Below are 21,434 nucleotides of genomic sequence, written 5' to 3'. Positions count from 1 at the left end.
ACCTGTCTCAATTTAATCCAAGCCCTTGTCACGCGGGCTGAGGCCTAAAAGGCCATCCCCGTATTGCCAAACTAGGTGTTGGAGACAAAACTGGGTTATTCATTGCTATTCACTCGAATACTAGCGATTCACAAAGGTGATGAATTTGCTGGCTTTATGAGCCATTGAAATGATTCAAGCAGCTCAGAGTGAGTCTAGCTTCCACAACTGCTACTGCCTCGTCCCCAGAAAAAATGGTTGCCTCCGGCCCATCCTTGATCTCACACCTTCATGAAAAGATTGTTTAGGGTGACTAGGCTGAAATAGATCATTGTGCAAATTCGCTCAAGAGACTGGTTCCCTATCACTGGATGCATACTTCTACCCCCTTGTACTTCTACGAAGTACATGGACGCGGCTTTCTCCCCTCGGAAACAGATGGGAAACCGCATTCTCAACTATCTCAACAACTAGCTCCTTCTGGCCCAGTCAGAGGGGGGATTAATATTACACAAGACCCTCCTCCTCAGCCACCTGGAGTGCCTGGGATTCAGGGTCAATTTTTTCAAGAGCATGTTGTTCCCCAGCCAGCAAATATATTTCCTGGGAACAATTTTTGACTCAGTCCAAATGAGAGCTGTAGCCACACCAAAACGGGGCTCTGGCTATAAAGAGGCTGGCAACCACCTTCAAGAAGAGTTCCACTCGCCCCTCAAAGTGTTTCAAAGGATGCTGAGCCTCATGGCAGCAGCATCGCCAGTGCTACAGTTGTATCTGTTTCGTATTTGCCCTGTAACAACAATGAGTTTTACATAGTAATTAACTCAAATGATATATAGGGAATTTGAATAATTAATCAGGAATATGATTAATATATATATCTCAGATGACAGTTACATTTAATTTTATTGATTATGAAAAATAGCTCAATTGTCTATACCAATAACTAATTACAGGGCACTGTAACTTACTCATTAATATTTCAATATTCCATTCTTCATATCAATTATTGTGATATCTCTTACTGTAAATTACTGTAAATCAAACAGTGGTTTGTCCAGCAAACCAGATTGACCTATCAATTTTCAATAAAGTTATCACTCCTTATAATTCAAGGAAAAATATTCTCTGGCCATGAAAACATTATCCTATCCTTATGATAAATTTAGTTTCTAAATTTAAAGCTTGTAGCTAAAGATCAGACCTTTCAGTGACTCGTAATGTGAGTGGGGTGGAGTCCAAGCCAATCATGTTATATATGGGTTTTTAATAATTCAACTAGTGATACATGGAAACTACAAATCACACAGAGTAAATATGCGTACGACAATACAGACAGTAACCTTTATACAAGACATAACGGAATCCAAATAAAAGAGAGAGAGAGAGAGAGAGAGAAAACGAGCGAGCGAGCGAGCGAGAGAGAGAGAGAATGGAGAAAACGAGAGAGATCACAGAATGAGCTCAGGTATGAAAATCAGTCAGTAACCTTTTTGGAAGCCAACAACAATCAGATCATAGCAACACTTTAAAGCAGCATTTAAACCTCCATAGAAAAGTGATACTTGCAAAGTGTCCAATGTGCCTGGGCTGGAGACCGACGGGCGTTTGAGCTGCTCTGGATCTTGGCGTGAGCGAGGGGTCACGTGGTCCTTTGTGGCAAAGGGGTGTCCGTTCATCTTCGCGCGGTATTTGAAAGGTTCAACAAACAATGTTCTAGAATTCGTCTTCCTTGTGTGGAGAGGCGAATAGTTGAATTAACTTAGTAAAGAAAAGAAAACAAAACAACGAAAACGAAAGCTTCCGAAGGAGCCGTGATAATGTCTTCCCCCTTTCAGTCCCTGTGCTGAGGGGGGACGGCGTTATGCCCAAGGCCGCGCCGAGGGTCGCACAGGAGAGCAGCGTGTCCGAGAACCAAGAACGAGAAGAAGAGAAGAGAGCGCGATATGAGGGACTCGCGGGAGCGACCTGGGTCGATGCAGGAGGGAAGGGAGTCAGCGTAAGAAGAGAGAGGCGGGCCTTGTTCGGTCGACTCTTATAGCTTGAGATAGTTCCCGCCTCTGTTCGCGTGAACAGCCAATGAACGTCCGCGATCTGCAGCGGGAAAAAGTTCCTTTGTCTCTGTGGAAACAACCCCCCCTAATGATTTAAGGTTGGTCAGATTTCATCAGGGATATTCTAGCAAGTTCGTAATTCCAGATTAAATACATTTTTCATTACTTTGCTCTAGATAAATGGGTCTGTCAAAGCATGACGATTAGAAAAATACTAAACATAATATATATAAATGATCAAAACATGAAGTTACATTCAAATGCAGAATTACACACATTTAAAGATTTGATTAACACATGATAACACTGCAGATAGTCCCAATTTATATGGGAAACCTCTAATGCACCGCAAAACAATAATATACACATTAAGACTACATTTGAGTACATTTTACCATTCTTTTGTAAGGATTAGGTTTCCTGTCCTGTGTAGTCCTGTGTGGTCGTAAAATTTTACGAGCTGCCAAGGAGTGTGGGGGTTGCAGAACATGGCTCTCTTTGAGAAAGTTAAAATTATTCTTCTGAGAAACAATTCCAATTTATACGCTAGAAAAATTATAATCCTCGCATAACAAGGATTAACCATGATACACACAAAACATATTCAAAATATATATTATTAATAAAATGATGAAAGTAAGGAACTTCTACGAAAGGTTTCCTTTGTGTTCAGGAATTTGGTTGGGGGTTTTCATTTCTCCTTTGAGGCTCGCACGGGTATGCTTTTTCCCCAATAGTGGGTTCTCATGCACCTGTCAAGGGCCAATCTAAGTGGTGACAGGAGGCTGAATCCATCTCGTCCCTCTACCATCCCTTCATGGGATTTGCCTATGGTGCCGAGGGCCCTGAAGGGCCCCGCCCTCGAGCCGCTACAGTTTCCCTGCATTCAGTCGCTATCGCTGAATACTGCCCTGCTTCTAGCACTGGCATCGGTAAAAAGAACAGGGGACCGGCAGGCGCTCTCTAATTTGGGCTTAATGACACTAAGTTGTCCTGAATCCAAGGCACGTTTACATACCTAGGACTGGGGGAAGTCGTGGCCTAGTGGTTAGAGAGTTTGACTCCTAACCCTAGGGTTGTGGGTTCGAGTCTCGGGCCTGCAATACCACAACTCTGGTGCCCTTGAGTAAGGCACCGAACCCCGAACTGATCCCCGGGCTGGATGGATAGTAGACGCCATCTCACTAGCATGAGGGCACGCGTGCTTCCTGCTGTGTGACGTGTGCATGCATTCTGGCTTAGTCTGCACAAACATGGAAAGCGCTGGAAGTGATCTCTTGCGCGTGTACATCACTCATTGTTTTGGGAATTGTTTAATTTGGATTTCTCTGTGCCTGCTCTTTGAGGTGGTGACCATATACCTCCATGATGTGAGTCACAGACAAGAACGGTTTGACCTAAAAATATCAAAATGGAAACTACTGCAGAAACAAAGACACCTACATCTTGGGTACCCTTGAGGTAAGCTAAAACATACCAAAATTTTATTTGAAAGTGAACCATCCCTTTAAGTAACAGAGTACGTTTTTAACTTTTAAAATGACTATTTTAAATGGCAATGACAATTGTATGTATAACACCATTAAATACAACCCAGGTTGTCCTATGTGCTTTACAATCAAATAAACAAAAACACATTACTCATGAAATTAAAAACAGAAAGAAAAAAATATGATAAAATACATGACAATAATGCGTCAAAATAAGTTGTATGCTTTGTTTTTATATATATATATATATATATATATATATATATATATATATATATATATATATATATATTCTAAAAAAATAGTTAATACTAGAAATACTATTAGAAATTATCACAAATAAAAACTAATATAAAAATGAATAATAACAACAATACACATTTTAAATCAGTGAAAATACAGTAGGTACAGTATGTTTTTTTTATGTTCATCGAAGTCACAAAATTCCTTATATATATATATATATATATATTACCCTTATCTGTTATTTTTTCCGGATCAGATTTTCCTGTGTAGGGTTTAAGGGGCTGCTGGTTCATCCCGGACAGGTGGCCAGTCCATCACTTTTTCTAATTATTACTGGTATTATTCTTTTTATTGAATAATGCAACTCATGAAAGGTTTACTACATTTATACTAACTTGAAGTTTTATTTCTTGCTGAGAAATAAACCTGACACGTGTACTGTATAGTAGCACTGTATGTCTACAATGACAATAATACTGTAAAAAAAAAAAAAAAAAAAAAAAAAAAAAAAAAGTTTACATTTTTCATAAAGGTACTTGGAGAGAGCTGACCTTGATGATTAATTCTCCAAGACATCCACTAAGCATACAATTCTTGCCTCAGTCTCCAGTTATGTAACATTCCATATTGTATAATTATATATTAATCTTTACAATTCAACCGGTATCATAGAATGGGGTATGTAAAATGTTCTTAAGTCAAGTTAGCTGAAGGTTTCCAAATCATTTATTTTTGAAACAGTTGTTTCAAGACCAAAACATTAAGCAGGTTAACATCTCTTCAAAGACAGGAAGCAGATTTAAAATGACTTAAAGAGTGGTCTGAGCAAGGGCTAAAAAAGGATCAAAGGTCAGACCTGAATTTATTTTATTTATTTTTTTAACCAGAGTCCTTGTGTGGGAGTCTGTCAGCCCTGTCTTTCAAAGTGAAGTCCAGTGGATGTATTCAAAGAAATAACAATATCCTCACAAAAGCCAAGAAGCAGACAAACAAACAAAATCAAATGTCAAGCAGGGCTGCAATTCAGCAATTGCCTCTGTCTAGCACCCAGGGGTATTTATCTTAGTTCTGCTGTCAAAACGGCCCAGGCATTCCATGCAATTAATCCTATTAAACTGACTCTCTACAATTAGATCAATGGGGCACAACGCTAAGCACTTCTGACATATACATATATCCACCACAAGTCCCAGTCCCTAAACTAAACCCTCCGCTGAACGCACGAGTAGATTAACCCACCCGCCTCTTTCTCACTTACTAGTTTAGACAAGATCACAGAGGCAGATATGACAGTCACCACCTCTTTAAAATGTAATACCACTCTGAGGAAAACCTCTTGGGATTACTTTAACTCCTTAACCTGTTTATTGTGCTCTTTATTCTATAGCTTTGGATAGTAAGTCACTTTTGCTTTCCTCTCCTTTTAAAGCGAGCGAGCGGGAACTTAATGATCTCCCACCTCCAGCCCCCTCAGTCGCAATCGCTCCCCATCTCTCGCTCACTCTCTCTCATTCAGCGGCGCAATGCTCCACTTGCCAGTAAGAGCTACTGGTGGTCAGGGGGGCTGTGAATCTTATCCGATTTTCCAGAGAGGGGTTTGGAGCTGGACTACAGAGGCAGGGACAATAACAGGAAGCGGCCAGAGGAACTGCTGGGCTGGGCTGATCACTTTTGCCTCTGGAGGGGCCTGATTAACCAGTGAGCAGCTCTGTGGGAGCTCAGACAGGTTCACATGCAGCTGGAAACAGACACTGCTGACCTGAAAAAGAGGAGGATAATACGATTCATATACTGAAGGGATTTTCTAATCAAGGAAGACTGTTGAAGGGACCCTGGTAGGTGATTCATTTATTTATTTATTTTTTTTATGTTTGACATATATTTAGTGTATGATTATATTTGTGTTTCTAGTGATATGTTTTAAGTTAAGTTGAGATATTTACATCTTTTAATAACTGTGTAATATATACTGCGTCTCTGTGTGTTCTGTTTTATTAGAATTCAGTTATAATGTATATTGAAATATTTCTTATTTGTATCTTATAAAATCTGTAAGTCTGATTTGAATTACACTTCCTGGACTAATGGGAAGGAAATTCCTAAGGAACACTGATTACCCATGGGAAGACTTTGAACTTATCTGGATGGGACATTTTACTTAGGGAGAAAAAAAAACACTTAGAAATCCATACACCATCTGTTGTGCTTCTTTCTTGAAGCAGCACAGTGGCTTACAGGCTATTCTTAAAGTCTCCTCCCATATGCCACTGTAAGAATGTTTTAAAAGGTGCAGAAATGAATGCTATGTCATCATAAGATTGAAAGTTATTGATGTTAATTATTAAAGGTCATGTAAAACATCTCAGTTCAGACTAGAAATAATATAAAACATGCCAGCTGTAAGATTGACATTATGCAACATATTCTTAGAATCAAAATAAAGAGGTGTAGCAGATGAGTCAGTGGTGAGAACAGGTGCAATGCACACACTTCAGACAGTGGCACCTGGAACTGACACAGAAGACATGAAATAGAAAGGAGGGGAGAGTTGATGTATATCAGGCTGAATTTCCTAGAGGAGAGAGTAGGCAGATTGCTGGAACATTAAACCTATTTTAATCTGAAACCCACACATGGACACACACACACACACTCACAAAAACATAGACAGACTTTTTTTTTTAAACTGCCGACTGAATTTTCTAGAAATTAATATTTAGTAACCAATAGTTCAAATAACATAAAAAAAGTAAAGCAGAATCAAGAGTTGGAATTCCACGCGAGGTGGTGCTGTTATCAAATATCAGCACGCATGGAACACTGCTTTTTATGAAAAAAAATAAAAATACAATGAAACATTTATGTTTATTTGCCTACCCCCAGTGCATCCAAGATGTTGGTGACTTTGTTTCTTTAATTGATCACAAACAGAGATATTTAACTCAATCTGTTGCAGTCTCTCACTCTTCTTATGTAAGTGGATAGGAATCACTGCTAAAACACAAAAAAAACTAAAAACTAAAACTGAATTAAACCCTGCAGATCGTGATGATGCACTGATGGCGCAATATTTTTTTGTTATTTAAAGAGCACATTGGTAGAAAATGCGCCTCTGGACTGGTCCACAATGTGCTTTAACTTTGCTTATTACAAACAGGGATGTGCATGACACAAACATGCCAAATATTCTAAACAAAAGGATTACAGTGTAAAAGAATATTATTGCGTGGGCTACATAAATACAAAGATTTTATGATGGAAAATCATTGCATGTAATAGAATTAGGCTACCTATTTGCAATTCAGCCTATTACTACTTAGAATGATCAATGAAATTGGCTAATTAATTGAACAATCATGCTTTAACTTCACGCATGAGCAGATCGGTTTCTTCCCATGATTCTTTGCCAACAAATTCCGCCATGTAAATAGCGATCCGCCCTGGCGTGAGCGCATCTCGCTCTTAAAGGGAGTGTGAGATGACACTCTGATTGGTGTATTGAACGTTTTGCCCATTATTCATTAAGAGAATTGGGACAACCCATTCCAAAAATGCGCGACGGCACACAGACCGTTTTTCTGTCTTTAAAATAGCAAAAGTGGATTTGGACTGCCCTGAGTGCACCTGCGCCATGCGCTTTACACTTTGCGTTTAGATCTTTAAAATAGGACCCTAAATTATCATTCTGTGCAAGAAACTGAACAGTATTTATATCGTATTTTACCTCTGATTCACACAATGTCCTAACTGTTAGAATTGTCCTTGGCATGTTCTTTTATGCGCGTTCTCAACAGCAGGAGTGTGAGGTGTCTTCTTGCTTTATAAGTTCTAGGAGTCACTCAATTAGTGTCAATGGAAAAGATGGGTTTTATGCATTAAGAGATTACATTAACAATTAAGCTGCCTATAACTAACATGATCTTTAAAGGTACAAAATCTAACTACTGTGCAAAAGTTTTAGGCCACTAGTATTTTAACAATAAAAAAAAAAAAAAAAAATTGTAAGTCATTTCTATCGTTTGCTGTAATGTGTAATATCAGTTAACATTTCCAAACATTAGTTTTGCAATTACATGTAAAACTCCAGTGAGATTTTTTGTTTGCACAAGATGTCTGACAGCAGCCAGTGCTCTTCACAGATATCTAATCTCACCATCATCAGTCTATCTGGAATAACATGAATAAACAGAACAAACTGAGACAAAGGCCCAGTCCCAATTCTACCCCTTAGCCCTTCCCATTTCCCCTAGCCCTTCCCATTTCCTCCGTTTCACACGAAGGGGTAGGGGTGTCTTGATTCTCTTTTGGTTGGAGGGGTAGGGGGAAGGGGAAGGGCCAGATAGCCGTTCAAACAAAGATTTGTCTTGACCACACTTCAAATGAAGGGGTATGAATTATCTCGGCAACATGGCTGCTACAGCGAACAAAAAGACACATGAATGTAAGCTTTTTGACAAAAATAAAGATTTTAACGAAAAGTAATTATTTGTTTCATTTCAGATTCAATTGTGAGTTCATATTAACAGTCGTGTTATCCAAAGAAATGTTTGCAAAAAATCTCTAATATTTGCTGACGTCATATCAGTACAGACTGCACGATAGTGCCACAGCATATGTCTGATCAGGGCAACCACCATAGACACTGATGGAGGCTAATCCACCCAATAATTAGAAATCGCTAAACCCTTTTCTCAAATATTGGCTATTCGAGAGAGAGAGAGAGAGAGAGAGAGAGAGAGAGAAATGGAAGTTGTGTGTATTCGCGTCTGTGCATTTATCTTTTCAGAGTGAGTTTACTTAAAAACAGCGATTGTATCATTTTGTCGTTGGAAAATATAATGTAGCGATTCAGTATTTAAAATGTATTTAATAAAAGTCGTGGGGCAGCGTTGACAAGTTTATTTTCTCCTGGATGTGTGAGCTGTGCGATTTCCTGTGTGTGTGTCAGTAAGCAGCTCAGAACGATAATTAAAGACTCTAATGCACACCAGCACACCAGTATATGTGTGTATTGTAAGAGCTAGACGACGAATGATGACGTGTGATGGCATGGTAGTGGTGTCTCAATCCTTAGGGGTATAAAATAGAATTGGGTTTGGGCCTAAATCCAGAAGAACATTGGCAATCTCTCCAAGACACTTCAAAAAACCTAACTGCAAAGCTACCTGAAAAACGATGCACAAGTGCACCTAGGATAAAAAAAAAAAAAATAGTCAACGCATAGTGGTCACACCAAATGTTGATTAATTTAATTTAATAGAAATTAATTAATAAAATCTATTTATGGCATTATTTTTGACAGCATCCTCACTTTAGAGCATTTTTACACAAGTGCCTAAAACATTGCCACAGTTCTTCTGGATTGAGTCTGTCTCAGTTTGTTCTGTTTTTTTCATGTTATTTCAGACAGACTGGAAGATGATGAGATCATATCTCTGTGTGGTGCACTGGCTGCTGTCAGACTCCTTGTGCAAACAAAAATCTCACTGGATTATTACATTTAATTGCAAAAATAATGTAATCTTATATTTCCTACTGACACTGTACACCAAAACATATAATTGTTTACTTAGAACCATTTTTGGTTGGTGAAAATACTATTGGCCTAAGACTTTTGCACAGTACTGTATATTTGACTAAAATAGCGCCTATTACCCCATCAGATTCCCTTAATATTTCTCCTGTGGTCTGTATAGTAAAAGGAATGAGAAGAAATACATTTTGCGTTAAACAAAAATCGGTGCACATAAAATAAAGCTGCTCTTTATTTTCATTGATAACTGCAGTGTTAATAATTGTAATAATAGTACTATAATTCATTATATAAATTAATAGACCTGTTAAAAAAAACTATAAATTTTCAATGAGGACAGCGCATCATGCGGTGACATGCTATATTACATTTAATAATAAAAGTAACCTAATAATAATAGGCCTAACAAGAAAAAAATGTAAAAGGCCTACATTAATAAGAATTTTGAAATCCTCTTACTATTGCCAAATGTTGATGCTTTTTAAAAAAAATTGGGCTATTGTCGACACATGATACTACGCATCTCAGCCCCGTGGTGCATGCATGTCCGCTATGCCACTGTGTGGAAATGGTTGTATAAATTTTCAGCACTTTATCTATTGTTAAAAATAAATAAATAAATACATAAATTACTATTTACCATGTTTTCCTGCCAGTTGGCACTGAGAGTGATTGACACATGATGGCCAGAAAAAAATGGCTAAATAGCCTATATGTGTAAAAATAATAAAATAAATAACAATAATAAAAAAATACTTTCTAATACTTTCTCTATTTTCTATGTGCATTCATAAACTGCATTAATTTGTAAGTGTCATATTTGGCATCAGAGGTTATATTACTAATAACAGTGGCATATGAGAAGTCCAGAAAATAAAAAAATGTAAAATGTGACTTTTTCAAAGCTGCTGTACTTAAAAAAAAAAAAAAAAAAAAAAAAAAAAAACACAAGGTGGCTGAATTTGCATGCTATTTAGACAGCAGAAGCTTATAGGCGTTCATTATTTTCAATCAATTTAATTAGTTTTTTAGCACCTCCTCTGAACTGTTAAGCCCTTCCTTGGCACACACAACAAAAAATCCTGGTATACTGGTATAAAATACTGCTAAAACTAATGCTAATTCAACTGAGGGGGGCCTTCAATCAGTCTGTGCCCAGGGCACCACTGCATCATAATCTGTCCCTGCATTGTACAATACTTTATTTTCCACGAGTGTTGTAACTTCTGTCTACTAATGCAAAAGATTATTTATCATGACCTTACAAAATAAAGTCATTATATAAATTTGCCTTCTTAAATGTATTTATATTTCTATAATAACTCTTTTAAATAATATTTGTTAGAGAGAATTTGTATAATAACTATTTTAACTCTTACCGAAGAGTGGATAATGAACAACGTTTTCCTTTTGCCCTTAAAGGGTTAGTTCATCGGAAAAATCATAATTATGTTATTAATAGCTCACCTTCATGTCGTTCCAAACCTGTGAGACCTCAGTTTATCTTTGTAACACTGTTTAAGATATTTTAATTTAGTCTGAGAGCTCTCAGTCCCTCCATTGAAACTGTCCATGTCCAGAAAGGTAAGAAAAGCATCATCAAAGTAGTCCATGTGACATCAGAGTGTTTTTGTGTTTGTGAGAGAGTTCAAAACAAAGCAGTTTTGTGATATCCGGTTCACGAACGAATCATTCGATGTAACCAGTTCACCAAATCGAACTGAATCGTTTTGAATGGTTCGCGTCTCCAATAAGCATTAATCCACAAATGATTTAAGCTGTTAACTTTTTTTAATGTGGCTGACACTCCCTCTGAATTAAAACAAACCAATATCCCGGAGTAATTAATTTACTCAAACAGTACACTGACTGAACTGCTGTGAAGAGAGAACTGAAGATGAACACAGAGCCGAGCCAGATAATGAACAATAGACTGACTCATCAGTTTTCGGATCACCAGTAGTTCTTTCTGACAGTTTGATTCAATAAACTGGTTGAAGAAAACAGTTCACCGGTTCTTTTGCGCTCTACGTAATGGCGTCATTTGCGATGATTGCCCTTGATTCAAGCCTTCGGTTTATCCTCGCTCATAAAATTAGCACAGAATCAGTTCAGAATCAATCACCAAAAGAATCAGTTCGGTTCAGACGCTCTGTGTGTTGGTCTGTTTCACGCTGAATCACACATGCACAGTATCATCAGCTCCTCGTTTCTCGAATCGGATGCGTCTGACAGAAATGGTTCTTCACTCGTGAACGAGTCAGTCTATTGTTTGTTATCTGGCTCGGCTCGGTGTTCATCTTCAGTTCTCTCTTCACAGCAGTTCAGTCAGTGTACTGTTTGAGTAAATGAATTTTTCCGGGATATTGGTTTGTTTGAACTCAGAGGGAGTGTCAGCAACATTAAAAAAGTTAACAGCTTAAGTCATTTGTGGATTAATGCGTATTAGAGACGCGAACCGTTTAAAACAATTTAGTTCAATTTGGTGAACTGGTTCAAAAAGATCCGGTTACATCGAGTGATTCGTTCGCGAACTGGATATCACTAAACTGCCTTGTTTTGAACTCTCTCACAACAGACACGGAAGAGAAGACAATGCTGAATAAAGTCGTAGCTTTTGCTATTTTTGGACCAAAATGTATTTTCAAAGCTTCAAAAAATTCTAACTGACCCTCTGATGTCACATGGACTACTTTGATGATGTTTTTCTTACCTTTCTCGACATGGACAGTATACCGTACACATATCTTCAATGGAGGGACTGAGAGCTCTCGGACAAAATCTAAAATCTTAAACTGTGTTCTGAAGATGAACGGAGGTCTTACGGCTTTGAAACAACATGAGGGTAAGTTATTAATAACATAATTATGATTTTTCGATGAACTAACCCTTTAACTTATGTTTGAAGAATGAAATAAAAGAAAACACAGACATGAATAAACAGGAACATCCGAGTAGGAATGAACTCAAAGCAAAGTATATTATGCATTGCCGATCCATTTCTGAATCCATTGATATGAAGTGAGGGCATTTTATAAATTATGTGAAAGTAACCATTTCTAGTGGAAGAATTTAGGAGTGCCTATAGCAAAGATTTTGCAATTTGGGAACACTTAAGAATCATAATCCACCTCATCTTAATATCATCATAAGAATAACATAACATAAGAATGGTTCATCAAGCTAAAGCGTGTTATCTGAGATGGGAGTGTAGTAGGCTAGGCAATGTATTAGTAGGCTTTAACCATGTCACAGAGTTAAAGCTGTTTTCTGCTGTTTCCCATAATTCATAAGAATAAAATCTAAAGTTTGTGTGACAGGAGGAACCCTATTGAGACTATTTAATGAAGGGATTTAAAAGTCTTTTAGAAAGAACTTTATCTTTCTTTCTTTCAGCATTAAACATACTGAAGTTTGTCAGGCTGAAGAAACTATCTTCAAAGACCGTTTCAAAAATGATGAAACAGTCTGCCTGCTGGCAGATGACTGAGCCTGGCTTCTGGGCAGGTGTCCTGGTTGTTTTATGTACCCTCAGCATAGGAGCTGATGTCCAGCAAGCTCTGAAAACACCATCCATGCCCAGCAGAGTGCTTCAAAGACATAAGAGAGACTGGAAATGGGATAAACTTTATGTGTATGAGGAAATGACACCAAAAAACTCACCTGAAAAATTTGGAAAGGTAAAGGTTATTAACAATGACTTATCAATAACACTGTAAATTCTAACTGGTAAAGATTACTTTAAAAGCATGCAAACCGATTGCCTTGAGGGGGAAAAAAAAGAGAAAAAAAATACATAAAAAAACAAGTAAAGTGAAATAAGATTAGTAATTTGTACTAACAAAGGTTTATTTAGTGTTGTAAACTTACAAGTTTTGTTAACTCAGAATCACTATTTTTAACAACTAAAGTAATAAGTACAACATAGTATGTGTGTTTTTCAAACTACTCTTTTATTTGAGTTGAGCTAACTCGTAGCATTTCCTGCAACTTGGAATTTCAAAGTTATATTTACTTGAACAGCAATCTAGTATGAACTTATTGCCTTACAAAAAACAAGTTAGCGTTACTCCAGTAACTTAAGTGCTTCAAACATCCATTACAAATTACTGGCAATAGCCACATTTCCACTGTCGGGCCAGTGCGAGCCAGGGCTTAAAACGGGCCGGGCAGGGCTAATATCCTCGGGCCAGTAGCACGAGGCCAGAATAATGCAGGGTTTCCACAGTCAGGGCCTGTGCCCGGTTGCATGAAATTCCTTAAGTGAGGTTTTCCCTGAGGGAGAAAAAATCCCTGAGGTAAGGGATTTCATTAAGAGCGTTGCAAGAAACCTCTTAACTGTCACCCTTACCTAAGTGTTTATACTAAGCGTTTCACACGGTTGCTATAGTTACTACCTCTAACAGTAAACAGAACATAACGAACCACAAAGCCAAACCCTTACTAAAATCACAATTGTATTAATATATTTTTGATATGGAGAGTACAAACATAACAGAAAAAAAAAACATAAACCAAACTGGAAAGTGGACGAAAAGGCAATTATTGTTTTCGCAAGTGGTTATAATAAAAATAATAATAATAATATTTTCATCCTTTCATCAACCATTCATCGTCTCCAAGGGATTATTACGATCATTAAATACACGCCTTGGTATATCCTCCTCTTCAATTAACACTAAATCAGCCATCGTATTTTGTGTTTAAGTTGACTTAAGGGAGCTGTTTTGGTCCCTTAAATTGATTAAGGTGAAATGGTCACTAAGGACTTTGTAGCAACGCTTAAGGGAACACTTAGATAATTAAGGGGAAAAACTTAATAACAGCCTCAAGTTCCTTAAGGAAACCCTTAGGGTTTTTTCATGCAACCCAAGTTTCACTAAGGGTACCCTTAACCTTATATCTAAGGGATTTCTTAGCTTAAGGAGTTTCATGCAACCGGGCACTGAAGCTCCGCTTGGCGTCACTAAAACACGCCCTTTACATGCCTCTCTGGAACAACGTCACTCACGAAATGCCTTCATTTCACCAACAAAGAGAAGTTATCAGAAAACTAAGAAATACTTGAACATGCGCGATCACACACGAACATGATAAAAGCTGCCGTTTGTTTGCATGCTTTGGTAAATATTAAAATTCAAAGGCATCGATGTTTTACTATAGTAGAATAAGTTATACATTGAGCGTAATGAATTAATTTATCAGGACTCAGAATTAATCACACAGAAATACATTTATTTCTAATTTATTTATTTATTTTCTAACGCTTATGAAAATAGCCTGCTTATTCAGTCGAGTCTGTTTCTATTTATTTGTAGTCACAGTGACCTATACGTCACATTTATAATGAATGAATGAAAATATCTCTATTTTTATAAAAGCTCCCGAACATAAAACATTATTATATTTTTATGATAGGCTACGTGGAGCTAAACTCTCGAGACGAGACTTATGACAGATAATATAAGTTACTAAATAATTACACGATTGTGATAGAGAATAAGAAGCTGACATCTGATTTCCTCAAACGGTTCATATTTACCATGTTTGCTATGGTAATGTTAATGCTCAGCGTGCACAGTCTTTTACATCGTTTATAAATATTTCTGCCTTTTATGGTGATCAAGTTATTGCAAACACTCCTGATGACTGAAAGTGAGTTTTGAGCTCGACTTATTTTAAAAAAGTGTTTAATTCTGGTGTTATAGAAATTATCCGCAGTGCAGACTCTATATTTTTATAAAAGCTCCCGAACAAAAATCATTATAATCATTTGATGATAGGCTATGCTACGTGGAGCTAAACCATCGAGACAAGACGACAGATAAATATGTTACTTAATAAAAGTGATAAAAGTAAAAGTGGTTGCATTTACCATGTTTATTATGGTAACGTTTATCGTGCAGTCTTTTACATCGCTTATAAATATTTCTGCCTTGTTTAGTGATTATAATCCACATCGGATCAAGTTATTTCAAACACTCGCTGCTGACTAAGAGTGAGTTTTGATCTCAACTTATTTTAAAAAGTCTTTAATACCGGTGTTAAAGCTGTTATCTTTCTGGAATGATCCGCAGCACAGACGCTCTCCAGACGTAGCCCAGGCGAGGCACGGTCAAGCCCCGGAAGTGACAGTGGAAACGTGACTGGCCCTGGCAACCACTAGCATGCCCGCTTTAAGCTCGCCAGTGGAAACGCGGCTTATGATGTTCCTTTCATCATGTGCATACAATTACACAAATTTAAGATAGTAACAGTTCAAAGTTAAAGGTAAATGTACAAGCATAATTACTTTTTTCGTTCTTTCTTGAAGTTGAGGAGCAAAAGCTGTTATTTACCCACATTCTTCAAATTATCTTCTTTTGTGTTCAACAGAAGAAAGAACTTTATGCAGGTTTAGAACAACCTGTGTACATTATGACAGAATTTTCATTTTTGGGTGAACCATACCTTTAAAATGACATACAAATCTGTGCTTTAAGGTATAGGCCTCATTGTTTTATTAAAATGTGGATAGTGTGTTATAATATTCCATACTTTATCAGAGCTTTGAAGACATAATTATTATATTTTTAGGCATTATTAGACAGATGAATTAATAGATTATAATTAATGTTGGACCCTATTTATTAATTGAACATTTATATTAATCATAAATACATACATAATAAATAATCAAAAATGTCATATACAATTTGACATTTTGATAAGTTTATAAAAGTGATAAATAATTAAATTAGAAATAGCACAAATGAATGTAGCCCTAATTTGAGCAAATGAATACAAAACAACAACAACAACAACAATAAATAAATAAAAAAAAAATACAAATTCATCTCATCTCAATAACAGTTGAATAACAGTCAGATATAAAAGATATAATAAAGATATAATAAATTATAAATAATCAGATTTAAAATAACAATATTACTATATTCGTATGGAAGTTTACATGCTTGTGCAATTTATTCTTTTTATTTTTTTATTTAATTTTTTTATGGAGGGGGGTCATGAATGGGTGTCCCTTATTTTGCCTCACTGAATGTGGCAGCCCTACTCCAGGCATTCTACAGCATGGTTCAGCGTGTTTGGCTAATAATTGCAGATCAGACTGTCTAACCATGTTCAAGCGGAAATATAACTGAAACTGATCCTTAACATTCATTGAACAGTTTAGCCCAAAAGAAGACTACACGACTCCATTCAAATGGATTTATTTTATGGTTTCATGGGTGTCGAATTTTGGGATTAATATCCTCATTCATGTCTTGAAGATGCACATTTTTATGGAATAAAATGACAGGAGGGAGATTAAGTGGCATAATTTTATTTTTTTATTGAGCTAGGCATATAAATCAACATGAATCTTTATAAAAGTATCTCAGTAATTCACCAGCAAATACACAGGAAATTTGCCCAAAACGACGTGCTTCTTTAAGGTGTAGCTATGGGAACTTTCAAAGCTGGAGAAGTATCTGAGGGGATCAAGAAGTAAAACAGGTAGGCCTCAGATGGATTTGTAGTTCTGTCAAATCGGATTTTTAGAGGTAAAAATAAATAAACTAAATTTATAAATTACAGTACAAATATGTTTGTCAAAGTGTCAATAAAGATGTCAATGACACGGTTTATTTTAAATATTATTATTAATTATAATAAAAATACTGAAAATCTGTAAGCTAGCAGCATACAATTTTGTAGGACAGGGTTATTCAAATCTTGCACTGGAGGGCCAATGCGGTGCAGAGTTTAGCTCTAACCCTAGTCAAACACACCTGAGCATGCTAATCAATGTTTTTAGGACCATTAAAAAATCATAGGCAGGTGACTTTGATCAGGGCTGGAGCCAAACTCTGCACTGCATTGGCCCTGCAAGTGTTTTCTTAGATCTGTGGGGGAAAAAAGAAAGAAAAGAAATGCAGTGGTTACAGGTATACTGCATCCGCAATAAATTATTTTAAATTATGGATAAAGTGTAGCACATGTTTAAGCCAAAAACTGCTCTTCTGCTGTATAACAGTTTAAAAATGAAACACTGTACTGAGTATACAGTGTACTGAGTTTCTTAACTGACCACCCTCAGAGAGTCTTAATGAATGGGGTCTACTCAGATGAGCTTGTTATAAATACTGGAGCACCACAAGGCTGTGTGTTGTCACCTTTGTTGTTTTCAATTTATATAAATGATATGACTGTGCACAGCACAAATGTTGACTAAAACAAAAGAACTTATAATACAAATGAAACCAAGAGGGGCCAGTAACATCAACCCTGTTGTACTTAACAGCCGGCCTATTGAAGTAGTTGAAAATTTTAAGTACATGGGTACAATCATTGATCGTACTTTAAGTTTTAATGTTAACTCAGAGAGTATTTTTAAGAGAGCTGATCAGCGATTGTTTTTAATTAGAAAACTGTAGTTTCAGGGTCAGTCAGCATATTCTTGAGATGGCATATAGGGGCCTTGTAGAAAGTATTTTACAGTTTAATATAACAGCTTGGTATGGTAACCTGAATGTGAAAGATAAAATCAAGCTTCCAAAAATTGTTAATACGGCAGGGAAGGTGATTGGCAAGTCACAAAGGCAGCTTAGGGATGTATTTGATAAGGCGGTACTCAGGAAGGCCCGACAGATATCAACATACACCCTACACCAACTAAACTCAGAGTTTGAATTGCTTCCATCTGACCGTAGATTCAGGGTCCCAAGGGCGAGCATCTATAAGAGATCTATTATTCCCCATGCCAAACAGGAACTTAATCTAAACTGAAATTGTTTTAAAAATGTGTTTATTGTAGATCGAAATCTATCTTATTTTAATCAGCTGCGCTGCTTTCCATTTTCTGTTGTTGTATGTTGATGATGGTAGTATTGTACTCTTAACTGTGTGTATTTTAATGTAACTTTAAATGTGGTGTCATTGATGTATTTCTGTTCGGAGAAGTCGAAGACAAATTACCACAAAGGTGGACAATAAAGTCGAATGAATGAATGAATGAATGAGGCTGCTGTTCAGAAAAGACAGCTGCCACAAGCATTTCCTAAATATGACAAATAATTCTCCAGTTAAAGCCAAGTTCCACTAGTGTTGTGAATTGTAGATTACAGACACAATAATTCCTTTATATTTGCATGTTTTACAAGAAAGAAAATGTCCACATATTTTCTACTTGAGACCTAAGTCATAAAACTAATGGAAAATCTGCATTTTGTCTGTATTACGGTATAAGTAATAAATATAAATCTATATCCATCTATATATAAAGCATTTTAACACAGAAAAGTCATTACTGCAAGACAAAGCTCATTCAGTTTAAACCTTAATGGTGTCATGTGATGCCGTTTAAATTTTTCCTTCTCTTTGGAGTGTTACAAGCTCTTGGTGCATAAACAAGATCTATAAAGTTGCAAATACTGAAGTTTCAAATCCAAAGAGATATTCTTTATAAAAATTAACACTTGTCCACGCCCCCCTAAAACTGCTCGTTCTAACATGACCCCCACATATCTACGTCAGTATGTGGGAAGCATAATGCCGCCCAGATGTTCACACAAAGAAAAAGGGCGTAAGTTTTATTCTTGTAGTAGTATCGTTGTTGCCACCGCTGCCACCATGTTGTATAGATGCTGTGTGTTTCATTGTGAAAGCAAAACTACTTTGTTTGACCTTCCAAAAGAGGACAATATGGAGCTGGAGCTGATCCGTGCAGGTCGCAAGTCCAGCCTGGGGTCATCACATGTGGTTGCTGCAAGCCCAAAGGGCTAATACATATGCACTTATCTGTACATAAATGTAGTTATTTTTTAAGTGGTTGTTGACATGCTATCTAAAAGGTGATTTAACCCAAAAAAACAACAATAACATAACCACTGTAATATGACTTACAATAACATTGCATGCAAAGGTTCTGCATGACCCTCATATTCAATATTCTATGGATCTTAATCCGGCTCAAATTGATATTTCATATTGACACCATCCTTAACTAAACTAGAGCAGACAGAGGAACTTGCTGCTTTGGCAAGGGGCAGGGCAGTATTGAAACACTATCTAAACAGTTTGCCAATCACAACGCACTGATACAGCTAACCAATCACATCACATTTTCGTTTTTCAGAAGGTGGGGCTTCATCAAACCCGGAACTAATCGAGCCATTTGTGCCAGGACGGGGAGAAAGCTATTTTAATAATGCAAATGATTGAAAAATAGTGCGTTTTTTGAACCACCAAGCATGCAAGCATGTTCTAGTACACCCCAAAACACACTTGAGGTATTCAGCCAATCACAACGCACTGGATAGCTGGCCAACCAGAGCGTTCATGAAGGCGGGGAATAAAGAAGCAACAGTAATCTACAGTATGTGGAAAATAATATGTTTTTGGAACCTTAAACTGCATAATAGGGTGAATACTGGTAAAGTGGGACACTTTCTGATAATTTATATTCTGCATACTTTTTTATTATGATCCAAATGTCTTAGCCGCTCATATGATACTATTCTAAATAGCTTAGGAGTAATAAAAAAGAAACAAACATTAAACACAGGATGGATGACCTGTTGTTAACACATGATGATGCGAGCGAAATACCGGAGTGAACATGGCTGTAAACAACTTTTTCAGTTTGAAAAAGAGTTGAATGTTCTCCATAACAGAGCGAATTGCATCCCGTGTCTCGTTTCCCATTTCTGCGGTCGTTTCGGTTTTCGATTTCTCTAACCTACAATGTAAAACTCGGCGCTAAGCATCTACTTCACGGCTCTCAGCCCGCCCTCTGTTCGTTGATTGGCCGGCTGTTTCCAGACCGGTGGCAAACAGAAAGCTCTGACGCTGTATCAGACTGAGTACAGAAGCGAAATGAAATTGAGCGGAAGTAGGAAGTCTGACGTAGTCAGGCTACCCCTCCCTCGCCTGCCCACAAAATTTTATATTGGGTTAAATTTATTTCATACAAATAAAAAAAAAATAATAATAATAACCTTCATTAACAGAGAGAGCTGAGATTTTTTTTTTTATATATCTTAAGTAATCCGCTCTGTCTAGTCTGTCGGTCTCCGTGTCCTCTTTGCTTCGCGATTTTTCTGTGCGTGAGAAAATGTATGTGTGGCGTGAGAGTGTGTGAAAAGTGTTAATTTTGTGTGTCTCACAGTGAATGCGTGAGAGCTGGCGTAGTTTAGGTCAGTCTTTGTTGAAATATCTAGCTAACTAACTAAATGTATGAGGGACATATAAAAAGGTAACTCAATTCCTCCATTAGAATGACTTGAATGGCTGTCCCAGTTTGCCAGTAATACCCTGTCCCAATTTAACAATATGCTATTGGCAAACTGGGACAGTGTCAAAATCGCATAAAAAACCCCCAGAGGATTAATATGAATGTGATTTTTAAAAATTCTGATTCACCATTACATCCTATAACAAAATATGTAACCATTATAAATGATCCATGAGTTGTTTTATTTTTATAACCTTAACATTATTTACCTCAGAATGCTATGTCATTTTACTTTCCATCACAGTTCACTGCAAGGTTTTTAAATATGATGTGCCACACCATGGAAGTGATGTCATAGCCACAGAATTTTTTATTTTTTTTTAATCACATATTTGCTACTGATGAGTTCAGTGTTGATTTTTAGTAAAAAAAAAAAAACCTTATCCATGTAAAGATATAAATTATTAAGCTTAACTGTCCCACTTTACCAGTATTCACCCTAACATTTCATTACACCAAATAATGTTTTTAAGCTGCATCAAATGACCCCTTTAAATGTGTGATCATGTAATTACTGTGATTGTGATGAATATTTATAATAAAATTATGAACTTAAAAATAACTTTTTAACCTAAAAGTAACCGAAGCCTCAGTGTTGTACAATTAAAGAGAGAACAGTCCAAAATATAACAGTAAACAATTAATTATCAGTGGCACATAAAGATTTATTTTAAAAACTACTTTGAGCTCATCTTGAGAACTTTTGACATGTTCTCGAATTATATCTCATAATTTTCATGCTTTAATTTTTAACTAGTTACAAGTAATTTGCCACAAGTTCTGTATTTCTACAGTCTTTGTTCTAACAGCAGAGTGTTTCAGCAAAATCGGCAAACAAATTCAAAACATTGCTT

General features: G+C 36.7%; 1 protein-coding gene across 1 annotated transcript in view; it reads left to right on the top strand.

Moving 5' to 3' along the window:
• Window positions 1-5,312: 5,312 nt before the first annotated feature.
• cdh5 (cadherin 5) overlaps window positions 5,313-21,434 on the top strand; it is a 31,529-nt gene continuing 15,407 nt past the window's right edge. The window contains exons 1-2 of the mRNA XM_052601419.1: window positions 5,313-5,604; window positions 12,699-12,982. Of these exons, the coding sequence (XP_052457379.1) occupies window positions 12,758-12,982 (225 nt within the window). The 5' untranslated portion in view covers window positions 5,313-5,604; window positions 12,699-12,757. The remainder of the gene's footprint in view (window positions 5,605-12,698; window positions 12,983-21,434) is intronic.

This window comes from Carassius gibelio, chromosome A7 (assembly GCF_023724105.1).
Source record: "Carassius gibelio isolate Cgi1373 ecotype wild population from Czech Republic chromosome A7, carGib1.2-hapl.c, whole genome shotgun sequence".
In the NCBI taxonomy this organism is placed as follows: domain Eukaryota; kingdom Metazoa; phylum Chordata; class Actinopteri; order Cypriniformes; family Cyprinidae; genus Carassius; species Carassius gibelio.
The sequence above is the reverse complement of the archived record's forward strand: the minus strand, read 5'-3'. Positions and strand labels throughout refer to the sequence as shown.